The sequence below is a fragment of the Micropterus salmoides genome, unplaced genomic scaffold (assembly GCF_014851395.1).
Source record: "Micropterus salmoides isolate LMB-PRFRI ecotype aquatic unplaced genomic scaffold, ASM1485139v1 Ms_hic_scaffold_1430, whole genome shotgun sequence".
Lineage (NCBI taxonomy): Eukaryota > Metazoa > Chordata > Actinopteri > Centrarchiformes > Centrarchidae > Micropterus > Micropterus salmoides.
This window is the reverse complement of record NW_024040520.1, coordinates 1-12,186: the sequence shown is the minus strand read 5'-3', so window position 1 is coordinate 12,186 and position 12,186 is coordinate 1. Positions and strand designations below refer to the sequence as shown.

Below are 12,186 nucleotides of genomic sequence, written 5' to 3'. Positions count from 1 at the left end.
GTTTTATGAAAGCTGATAAAGCTAGAACATGTATTTTGAAGAGGCTTTTTTTAATATCGCATGAAACAAAAATGCAACAACAACACTAAAAATCCACAAACTATGTAGAAAGCCTGATTTACATTCCCAGCAGCTAACAACTGCAATTAACATCCCAAATCCCAGAATCACATGAGGGAGTCATCGTCCACAAAAGAGTACACACAAATACAAAAGCTTCTAAATGTCTATGACCTGGAACAAATCACAGCACTGCTGTATAAAAATTCCCCCAAGCAGCTGCGGGCAGAGGTGAGCCAAATTTTCAGCTACAACCACAAGTCGGGCTTGAGGCTCACAACAAAAGGTTGGTGGCTTTTTAAAAGGTAATATTAATGCTGCCTCTGGTTATGGAGGTTACGGCTTTTGTGGCAAGAAAAGCAGCCAGGCAATCATCTGTTGAGCATAAGTTCACTTTCAAAACCTTCTGAGCTTCTTTTTTATTACTCTCAACAATTCTTTCTGTCAGTTTTCATATTGGCTGTTAGATTACGGGTAAATGCTTGTCAAAACAGATTTTTCCAGAGCTCCTGTCATGACTATGTTCATGCATCTCGTATTTAAGTTCATTGAACAGTAATGTAACCACTCAACCAGTTGTGCCCAGAATCAGTGATAATGAGAGGTCCAGTTGGGCACGGGTTAAAATGTATGGACAGCTTCATGCAAACACGTTTTATTCTGTGATCTCATGTAAGGACAAATTGTCCAAACACCAGCATGGAATGTAGGGAACTCAATGCCAAAAGGACACAAACAAGAAAACAAGCACTTATCAGTGTCTAAAAAACCAACCTCTGAATTTTTAACATTCTTCTCATTTTCTAGCTAAAATTGGGCTTTCAAAATGTCTTCTTGTGGCAAAGAATTCAAGAGGAGAACGGCTCAGAAATATGAAAAAGGGTCTACTTTAAGGACAAGGGCACATGACTCCTCCTTGACTTCACTTCATCGCTCAAAGGCAGAACCTGTAATCTTAGAAGAACTACAAATCTGGAGGAGGGGGAACATGCAGGGAAGTATTTTGAATTTCTCCTTAAGTCTTGTATTTTCACTGCCATATCCCAATCTGGTCTGCTTCTTTTCCCTGCAAACAGGGCGTCAATTAACATTCCAACTCTAGGCCTGTCAAGGCACTAGAAATCAATTATGCCTCACCTCTTCCCCGAGGTTACCCTCTTTTCTTTCTACTGTAGGCATAATAACAGCAGAGAGAAAGTGAGTAAATCATGGGCCTGGCCCTCTGTACTCCCCTTTGGATGCACAGTCACCAGCTTGCTGCTGCTCAGTGTCATCCTTTTTTATGTGAAGCCTTGACCTAGAGCATCATACTTGAAGATGAAAAATAGCAGTGTTGTTGTTACATAAATGTTTTCTTATAAAATAAAAATCCTAGTAAATCTACACTATGTTGGCGTCTCTTCACAGAATTTCTGCATTTGATTGTAATTAATTGTACTCTAAGGAGTACTTCCAAAAATAATGAAAGATCCTGCAGCCCTGACCACCAAATGTTTCCAAATGGAATTCCAATCACCACTAAATCCCCACAGGCCTTCCTCTGGGGAATCTGTTAGCTAGTGTACTGTACTGACGGGTGCAGCCGGAAACCCTTAAAATTCCCGAAACCATGGAGCTGTTTTCGTCAGGGATGAGTCGGCAGTCTTGACAGCCATGGTGCTCAAATTGTCTTGCTCCGTAGCAGTATTTGAACACTGCTCTAAAAACTGAGCCACAACAATATTTTTTAGAATTTGTCACTTACGTTCAAGTTTTGTCATTTCATAAATATTTGACACAGTGCTGGTGTTTTCTGCACACTGCATTTTTCCTTTTCATATATTTCTTATGTGAAAGACAATGCTTTTTAAAATGATAATTTCCCCGTTATTTTTTCCAAGATGAGGGATGACTTGAGAAAGCATTCTCTATATGCATTAAAGCACCAATACAATGAAGTACAATGGTAGTAGATAGTAGAATCTTCCCTGACTAAGACGGACATGTTTAGGCATACAATATCAAAGTCAAAGACAAATGTCTTGGTGGTTCTCTGCTTCTAATAGTGGACACTTTCCTCTGACACATTCAAATTCAAAGATGTAGGAAAATTCTATGCTCCAGGAAATACATGGTCATATCAAGATGAAGGCCACAGTTTCCAATAACAAATCACTTTCATTGTGAATTGAAATTACTACTGACTTCTGTGTTGCCTGACTCACTTCACAAAGCTGTGTCAGGGCTTGAACCTCAGTAATGTAGTTTAGGCAGATACTGACATCTTCTGACTGCTGAATGGACTGCAGCACTGATTCTGATGAGAGATGGTATATCAGGTAAGTATTTAAGTATTTTCACTGTTTAAACTGCTGCAACTCTCAGAAAGTGTTTCAGCATGTTGCTGAGCAACACAACTTCATGGATCCAGATAGTGAGCAGATTCAATACTGTAGTCTTCTTTCTTGATCCACAGTCATAATTCTGGAGATTTCTTTCTTTTCCCAGTCAGAGCATCAAAATCAAAACACAAGTCACAAATACAGAAACCAAGAGTGACGGACCATTTAATGATCTTCAGAAGTAAGTTAAACAACCATTTATTTTACAGTTTAAAATGTCCTCATGGAGGAACAGCAAAGTACACTCAAAATGAAGATTGATCAAAAGACAGTTTTCATATTAATCACCGTTTTAAGTTTGTTTGTTTGTTTTTTGTATTTTCTTCTCATTTGTTTATCAAAAATTATAAGTGCCTTCAACACAACCATGACAGTATTCAGCTTGCAGTCATAGAAATATTTACACCACAAAACTGACAAGCATGGTTTTACTTTCAGCATCGGTTTCACATACCTCATCTCCTGTCTCTTTCAGACTGCTTTGTTTTGTTGCACAAAACAAAAAAGGACCCTGAAGAAAGACAATTATAAAGGGGGGAAATACACAAGAGCACAGATTAAGGACATTAGTATTTACAGCTTGGCTCAAGGAGACAGTTAAGGACAGGGATGGAGACTTATGATCAACACATCCATTAGCGGCATGATGATAAGTTCAACTCACATTCTTTGCCTCTGTGATTTTACTTTACTATTATGAGATTTGAAAATAAAGCATGCTATAGCACATCTGTCATGAAGTCACGGCTTAAATGACTTCAGGGTGCAGTCCTTAATATGCAAGAGGATGATTTTCAGACAGGAGGGGGCAGTAGAGGACCACATCAGGGAGAGGATAAAAGGAATACAAACAGAAATGCAACCCTACAATACAATGGTTCCTTCAAAATGAGGATACTATTTCATAATGTAAAAGCACTGTAGTAACAGAGTTGGGTTGATGGACAATACAAAACCAATGAATCAAGTCTGCCCTCTGAGTGGCAAAATACAAAGTCACATATGAAAATAGGTTCTGATCAACTTTTTTTTTTTTTTTTTTTTTTTAAAGATACATTGCGTGAGTTGAGCGTTTGCAAAAGACATTTTGGCACTGAATCAATTAAAAAAAAAAAAAAACTAAAAAAAAAACCCACCTTCCTGTGAATATCGCTCCTGGATACAACAGATCCTTTCACCCTCTTGCCCCTTCTCAAAGAAAGAAAGAAAACATTGGAACTTGATGATCTGTCTTGTAAAATAATTCACTTGGTCTCTCCACATTACTTCAGTCTTTAAATATGTATAATATTTACAGTTTCACAATTGTCCACAATACCCTTAGGCTAGAAGATGCAAACAAAAATAAACAAATTAAATATTCTTTATATAGTCCCCTGTTGAGGCATTGAGTGTAAACTGTACAACTCTAAACGTCCCCTCACGAGTTCCTGGGGCAGGGAACACTTCGGGATGGAGAGTTGAGTCCGGAAATGACGTAGAAGTTGATTGATGGTGAAGGAGCAAAAGCAGTTTGATTGATCAGGCGGAAATGATTCTTTATCATTTTCCAGGCAATGACTTTCTTTTATCTTGCACAAGCATGATGGCTGATCACGAGAGTAGTTCCTTTACATCTATCATTTTATACTCAAATCTGTACAGAGTTCACAATTTTTTCCTTAACATAGTGCAATGACTTCTCACATCGTTTGTGTTTAAAATAAAAAAAAAAAATCACAATCACTTTTATGAAGGTAAAAAATATCCCATAGGAAGGTCTCAATCCATAGATTTATGAATGCTATGAATTAGAAAAGGCTATGCACAACACCTCCAAAAATGGCAAAAATGAAATGACACGTCACATATGATCATCAAAAATCCTCGTTCAACCCTTCAGATCCTCTCTGTAAAAGGTATAGTTTTTGGAATTCAATGTCACTGAATGACTTAAGGACTTGGTGAAGTGAAGAAGAAAAGGTGAGTGCATGCTAAATTACATTTTTCAAAAAAGTCAAACTCATAAAAATATGAGGCAATTCCAGTTTACAAAACTGGACAAGTCCAAAAGGGCTGGTGTTGGCTTTGTTCAGGTAAAAATGGAGGTAACTAAACAGAGGCAATGACAATCATGAGGTGAGGAGAAATGCTGGAGATGCTGTTGAGAAGGTCCGGGGCCAGGCGCGAAAGGTGGCTCTCCGAGAATTCACACGGTGGGAAAATCTGCACCACATAAGCTGGCTGTGAATTCAAAAATGAAAATAACACGATGAGGTAGGAAACTAAATCTTCATATTTCATTATGAAACACAGGTAAAATTTGAAAAAAGAAAGGTAGAACAGAAAATGTTTCAGTGACCACAGACCTGATTAGAGCCAGGGTTGGGAACATTGATGATGCCAGCTGCCTGTTTGGCTTGCAGGTAGGTGATGAAGCCACTTTTCAAGGCTTGGGTTTGACCAAGGACATCTTCTTGGTCTCGACCACAGGGTAGGGCCAGTAGCAAACAGTAGTCATTCTCCACCTGCCAAGAACAACAAGTCTTTATCACCAATTTAAACATAAACACACATCTCCACAACTAAGACAAATGCTTTCTTTTTAGAACAGAACAGAACATTGATCAGGTTATTGGCTACAACATATGAATCTGCAATATTATGATTAGTCTCATTAAATATTTTCACCCAAATATTAGAACCTGCTTTTTAGGTAGTAAAAAGCAAAATACTTACAGTCATTCTGCGTGCCACACTGTCCAGCTGGGAAGCCTCAAGCCTCATCCTCTGGACAATACGCAAAAGAGGACCTCCCTCTGGGGGTGGCAGGGAGCGCTGGGCCAGTATGGTGTTGCCAGAAACAAAGTGCAACTGGACAGCAGCCTGGTCGTTCTTTAGTGCCAACAGGCCTTGCCATACAATAGGATATTTCTGTACATAAAACAAAAAATATATATATTTTTTAAAAACAAATTTTTGTCTTTGTTATTGTCTTGAAAATTTGCTCCTTGTATGATGACACTGCTGGCCAATTTGTCTTCCTACCGTCAAAAGCTGCACCATGTCAACGGAACGATGTCCTGAATGTTCCAGCTTCACATCAGGCCGTGGCTGCAGTGAACCTGCTGGTGGAGGTGTGGGCAGGAAGGCTGGAGGGCCTTTCTGTAGAGATAGATCTGGCTTGTGAGTAAGAGCCATAGGGGAGGTCAAGGAAGATTGGTATGAGGGTGAGATCGTATCCCCTGGTATTCGGGAAATGTGTGAGACATCTGAAGAGGTAGCATGGCGAAGATGGGAATTCTCAGGCTTGGAATCACTTCCTCCCCCATGTGACTGAGACATTTTACTCCTGTGAACCAGCTCAGGCTCACGAGGGACCTGGTTAAGAAAATACATACCAAATAAGTAAAGCTATGCATATTTTGTATGTGTATATGAATATCTTTAACTTGAAAATGCAAAATATACACACTATATAATCAAATGCTCAAATATGTCTAAAGCCAATAATAGATATCATATCAAGTGACCTGTGAAGATGTAACGCCTTGGTTAGCCAGGTTGTGTCCCGATGAAGAATGTCCTGTGAACTGGGAAGGGAACCCTCGCATGTCTCGATATACTGGAAAGGAGCCTGCACCTCCTGGATGCACCAGCTGAACCCCATGAGAGTGAGGAGACACCATGACGGGACTTGATGCGTGGACGCCCCTGATTCGACTTTCGTTGGAGGGTGGATGTATCAGCTTTCCTTCTAGTGGTTTAAGAGATTCTTTTGTGGAATGTTCACTGCTCTTCCCCACTATAGGACTCTTTGAAGGTCCAGAGATGTTGCTTGAAGACGTTGTTCCAGTCTCTGAGGTCCGTGACTGTCTTGCTTCTACAGCAGCTTGCTCTCCCAGTTGCTGATGCATGAGGATGCGCTGGTGCATGTCTCTGTACTGTTCCATACGTATGCTTGGGTGGAGCCCTCTGTGATCACTGTGAATAATCATTACATCTGATTGGAGCTGGGGAACAGAGGGTCTATTAAGGGCTTGGTTAAAGTGTCTGGGGTCTTCTTCACTTGCACTGCTACCGCCACCACCACCTGATACCGACCCCTGGGGACTTGAATGAGACTGCAGTACCATATCTCGAATGATATTAGGCTGCGGTGTGTTTGATCGCTGTGGAGGCCCTGGGTGCGGAGAGGAGAGGGAGTCACCTCGCCTAACATAATTTATCCCAGACATTGGTGGGGTGTTCATCCTGGCTTCATGAGCCATTGACTGGGTAACACTGTGAGGTTGAATTATGACGGAGGACTGTTCTGAGTGTGGGTGATGCATACTAGAATGATATGTCGACATTTGTGGCATGCCATGACCTAGAACGACAGAAGTTCCTCTAGGAGAATTGCTTGGAGGACAGGCTTTGACAAAGGGTGAAGGGGAGTGAACAGCTGTTCGTGGGGACTGGGGTTCTTGCTTTAGGTGTAGAGCTGATCGATCAGTTGGGATGCCAGGGCTGGGGCTCATGCGGGTTCCAGATAGTGATGGGTGGTGTGGACTCATGACTGCGCTGAGGTTAGACTGCTGAACAGCTTTGCTAATGTCCATCTTCTTTGGCAGAGGTTCTGTCCCCAGTCCTCTCTTGCCATGTTGCTGTATCACAGCTTGGTTGTACATCAGGACTTGAGCAGAACTAACTGGCTGTTGGAACATCTTTACCACGCCTCCCTGGGATGCTGTGTGATACGGAGCTTCAGACTTGTCACAACCAAGACTCTCCTGCTTGTTACTGGAAATGACAGGTTGTGAATTATAAGACTGGCCTGTCAAGAGAACACCTGTGTGCCCATAAACTGTCGGAGGTGCGGCTACTTTTGGGGTGGGCGACTGGGATGATGTCATGAGTGTGTCTTGCTTTACCGAAGATTTAGACACAGACTGCTGAAACTCTATATCACCAGCACTGGCTTGAGGAATTTGACTAATTTTGGCTCTCATCCTGTGAGTTCCTTCAGTTTTCTGTCCCGAATAACTCAGAACAACAACGCCCTCTGATGTATTGACCCTTAGGCCAGGTCCGGAGCCTGCACTAAAGGGAGTGGTCTCAACAACAGAGCGCCCTCTTGCCCCATCTTCTACTACATCCATGCCATGGTAACGATTGTTCTCATTAGAGTTTGACCTAAATTTTTGCTTGGGAATAGATATGCCAGTGTTACGGTTGCTTAGGGAAATTCGTGGAGTTTCCTCTGTATCATAAGGCATCGGAATTCGACTTATTACTGAGGTAGCAGGAGAAATAATTGTATGCTGGGTCTTCTCTCCACAGTTCTGTTGGGACTCAGTTAGTGGAAAGGGTTTGTGGTGTATGGGCTGGGGGGGTAAAGGTGGTCTCTCTTCAAGATGTAACTGTCTTGAACCCACTGTATCAGATGGATTTTCATTCTCTGACATCCGTGAAGGATCTGACAGTGCAGATGTCACCAAAGTGGTATGTATAGAATTGCTGTTTGATGCAGACACATATTTAGGTTCCATTAGGATTTTTCGTAAGGTACTGGAACTGGGGTCAATATCTGAGGCCTTTGTGTCAGGAGGCATTGGGGGATTTGATGAAGGGGTTCCAAGTGTAGATGATGCTGGTGCAGAAGGAGTTACCACTGTGACGTGGCACGAAGGAGCAACATAGATTCTACTCTCTTCAGTTCTCGGAGGCCAGTCTGGCGAAAGTGCCATTTTGGCAGGCCGCAGCAGGGGTACATTGAACTGGGATACAGGTTGTGGGCGGGCAGGAGCAGGGGCAAGTGCAGGGGTGGATGGCTCTGCTGCTTGGGGATGCTTTTTACAACTGGAGATGTTGCTTGCACCTGAATGAAAGGCAGATTCTTTGGGTACAGGCTGTTCAACTTCAGGCTGTTCTGCCTCTTTGGGGGTATCTACAGTTATAGCACTTGTAACATCACGCCTACAAGTTGCAACGGCAGTGACCACAGAGGCTGCTGCAGTTGCCCCAGCTGTTACAGTAACTGCTTTTGAATTGATGGTTTTTGGGTCTTCTGGGATCGACTCTGGTAATTTGACTAGGGAAGGCTCTGGTTGTGAAGCCTCTTCCACAGTATCCCCTTTTTTGTTAGCTGCACCTTTGCGACTTCGCGACTTCTTTGGGGTTTTGGCTCTAACTTTGCCTGTTTTCTTGGGTGTTTCAAGCAGAGGGGTCTCCTCAGCTGCCTTAGACTCTGCCATAGGCCCTTTTGGGCTGGATGTCAGAGGACCATCATCCGAGTCCGCTGCAAGAATATTGTTGATCACCATGTGTGTTTCAGGTTCCATAATCTCATTGGAGGACGGGGATATCAAGGATTCAGGAGGAGGAATAAGGGCCGTGTAAGTAGGAGGAGCTGTAAAACCATCCGCATCTGCACATGTTTCTTCAGCTGTGATGGAATCAATAGCGGCTGCAAGTTCAGTTTCGCTAGCAGGATTAGCTCGCTTCTCCTCCTCAACCTCACCTTCGGGCTCTACTATAACAGGAGGCGATATGGTAGGTTGCCCTGAAGGTGGTTCTTTATATGGTCGAGGAGGTTGCTCAACTGTTAGTTTAGCAATATTTTCAACTGCCTGCTCTAGTTCCATCTGCCGTGCTAAGAGGGAAGCAGCTGGATCAGTAGGAAGTTCAGGTTCTGATAAGGTGTCTTCCTTTTCTTGTGCATCAGGTTCTTTTGATTCTTTTGGAAGGCTTGTGATCTTAGTTTCGTCATTCTCTTGCACTACTGTCTTGTTTTTTGTAATAGTAGGAGCTTCAAATGTCTCAGGCCTCCTCGTCCTCTGAACGAAGTAAACCTTTCACGTCATCAACGCTTACACGGATCTCAAGATTTTTTAAGCTGTGTGATTTATCATCACTGTCCAGCTTGGTGTTTCTTTTCAGCCTTGGCGTTTTCATTTTAACACTCTTTTCAGGCTGTTGTCTCCTCTCAGAGAAGCTGGTGTCTACCTTTTCAATATCCCCATCAGTAGATTTCTTTCCACCAGAATCTTTTAAGTCTTTTTCCTTTCTGTGCACCGGCGAGCTTGCATTTTCTGCCTTTTCAGATAATTTCCCAAACAGTTCGGAATCAGCTTTTGGCTTAAGTTCAGAGTCATCATGACCTGCCAGATCAGCTTGCTCAGCTAGCACTGTAGTGCTGCCACACTGTTTGTCTATTCTGCCTCCTTTCCTGTTAACTGGAGCAGATGAAGTCAGTTGTGTTTGTTGCAGTTTCTGGGTGCGGGGTGAACGCCATCCCTCAGAGGCTTTCACAACCTCTACAGTAGTTGAGGTCTCCTTTTCCTCCGTTTCTTCTTCCACCATTTTCTGCTGATCCCCCTTAACTGGTGATGCATCCTCACCTCGTTTGACACCTCTTTTAGGTGGGCGCCCACGCCTTGTATTGGTAGATGGAATTTGAACATCTTGTTGTATTGGTTCTTTATCAGCACCACGTTTGCGCATGGAGCGTGATGACTCAACCACCTCTTTGCCAGCTTGGTCGTCTTCATGTAGCGTGGCATAGACTGACCTTACGTTCCTGCGACGTGTTCTCCCATGGATCAAACTTGACTCAAGGTTTTGTTCAGAATCTGATGCATGAATTGGTGATTTGGATGTGGTTTTAGACTCAAATGATGCTTTTGGTACTTCTGCACGAGGAGAGGAGGCCCTTTTGAGTTTCTCTCTGTCAATCCGTTCACTCTTTCGTGTTGCAGGTTTCTCTGTGGCAACTGTTTGGGAAGGCTTTGAAGTGCATAATACGGACAGTGGTTTTGCCCTTTTACTCTTGGGCTGTCTGCGGTTTGGTAATGGTTTTATTTCAGTCTCTAGCACTGGCATGCCCACCTCACTATCTGTCTCCGTTTTCTGAGACTCCTCCAAGTGTTTAGTTTCCTGATTTTCAATTTTCGGTTCTGTCTTAATAATTTCAGATTTTTCTTCAATCTTTGGGTAGTCAGAATAAGTGAATTCTACAGTTTCTCTTTCAAATCCACTTAATGAACCGCCAGGAGTGGGAGGCTTATCTTCCGCAAGAGGAGTATGTTCCACAGCAAAACTATCTCCAATTTTCACTTTGGGTTCAATTATATCTACTTTTGTATCTATTTCATTCTCTGGCTCAGGAAGGGCAAGTGGAGGGGTTATGATTAGCTTAGGAGCAACTGGTTTTAAGTCTTCCATAGGAAGAGAATTTTGAGACGGAGGTACCTCAAGAACTGGCTCTACTTTTCTTCTTTGACAAATAACACAGGTTGATCTGAAGATGGAGATAAAAGTTCTTTCTTTTCTGGTAAAGACATTTCTTTAGGGGAAGGAACAAATGGTGAAACTGACAAGGTTAATAGGGGGCTGGATGATTTGTCATCCAGCTTCAGTGCTGGGTCAGATTCCTTATCAGACAGCACACAATTCTGCACTTCATCTCTTTTAATCTCCACCACTATCGAATCATTCTCAGTATCAGGTGGAGGATGGTCCTTGTCCTTTTGTTGTTGAAGCTCCAAAAACCGACTATGGAAAAGAACTATGGGTTCTTGTGGGATGTCACCTATTCCAGATTCAGGTTGTGCCTCAGTTGCACCTGGCTTAGGCCTACCAACTCCAGTTTCTAAATCTTGGTCTTTACGTTCAAGATGCTGCAAACGCCGGAATCCTGTTCAAAGATTGAGCTGTGCAGAAAGCGAGAGGCAAACAGGTCCTGACGCTCTTGGTCCTGTGGCTTTAGTTCCTCCTTTTTATTGTGGAGCTTTTCATCAGAGTCAGTACGAATCTTTTTCTTTTTCATATACCAAGAAGGAATAGGTCGAGGTGCTAGCTCTACCTTGTCCTTATCTGAACAGCTGTTTGAGGTTGGAAAACGTGAGGGAAGAAAAGACCAATTATCTTCCCTTGAGGAATACAGTGTCTTGGCTTTCAAGGAGTGCTTTTGTGTCAGGAGTTATAGTTTTATCTAATGCAAAAGAATAAAACTTATTCTTTTCCAAGGAGCCGGAAAGCTTCAGGTCCGTCATCCTTTCGTCGTTCCCTGAGGATATAAGACAAGGAACTATTGGACTTGGGCAAGGTGTGTTTGTTTTCTCCATCATCATCTGAATCAGACTGCACTTCTCCAGGTTCCAAATCCTGGCCAAGGCGTTTGCGAATGTTTTCGCGTTTTGCAGTATCAATTGGGAAAGTCATTTCCATTCTAACTGTATCAGCTTCATCCGTCTTTCCCATCGTTGCATTAACTCTCATCACAGCCAAGCAAGTTTGTCTTAAGCTTTGGGAGCTCAGTGTCAGAAGTCTGAAAATGTGTCGCTGTCAGGCCCAAACTGTTTAATGTCTCTGTGTGTGAAAATGTATCATCTGTTGTTAAGGAAGACTTTCTTTCCTTGTTTAAAACTGACACAGATATATGAGAACTTTCATCTTCCTCATTCGCAGAAAAGTGACCATGTCCTATTGAGGGTGTTATACTTGTGAAATATCGTCATTCAACTTCTGTGAACTTGCAAAATTGCGTTTCGTTTGCAGTGACTATTTCAAAGTCAAAATTTTCTAATTTCTTTCGTTACATGAAGAGAAGTCATCATCGGTCATATCCTGAATAGGTTTCCCCGAATCATGCACAATATAATCCTTTTCAAAGTCACATGTCTCATTACTTGGCAGATTTTCAAACTGACTAATTATCAGGATCGCCAAGCTTGGGTCGGAACCATCGACTCTGTTCAATTTGTTTTGTGCTAATATTATT

At 42.4% G+C, this 12,186-nt stretch overlaps 1 protein-coding gene and 1 pseudogene across 1 annotated transcript; both read right to left on the bottom strand.

Moving 5' to 3' along the window:
• Nucleotides 1-2,584: 2,584 nt before the first annotated feature.
• LOC119903268 (msx2-interacting protein-like) lies at nt 2,585-10,286 on the bottom strand. Its single transcript, XM_038719469.1, has 6 exons — nt 9,411-10,286; nt 5,954-9,259; nt 5,469-5,801; nt 5,160-5,354; nt 4,790-4,948; nt 2,585-4,664 (listed from the first exon to the last, which is right to left on the bottom strand). Exons 1-6 carry the CDS (start codon nt 10,284-10,286, stop codon nt 4,533-4,535), a joined length of 5,001 nt encoding a protein of 1,666 aa, XP_038575397.1. The 3' UTR covers nt 2,585-4,532.
• LOC119903266 lies at nt 10,146-11,677 on the bottom strand (annotated as a pseudogene).
• Nucleotides 11,678-12,186: the final 509 nt, after the last annotated feature.

Bases quoted from the DNA above. Each gene is read 5' to 3' on its own strand.
- LOC119903268 (XM_038719469.1), bottom strand. From the start codon at position 10,286: ATGCCAGTGCTAGAGACTGAAATAAAACCATTACCAAACCGCAGACAG. The intron at 9,260-9,410 runs GTAGACACCAGC...TTGATGACGTGA, and splicing joins CTGATGGGGATATTGAAAAG to AAGGTTTACTTCGTTCAGAG. The intron at 5,802-5,953 runs GTCACTTGATAT...TTTCTTAACCAG, and splicing joins AAGGCGTTACATCTTCACAG to GTCCCTCGTGAGCCTGAGCT.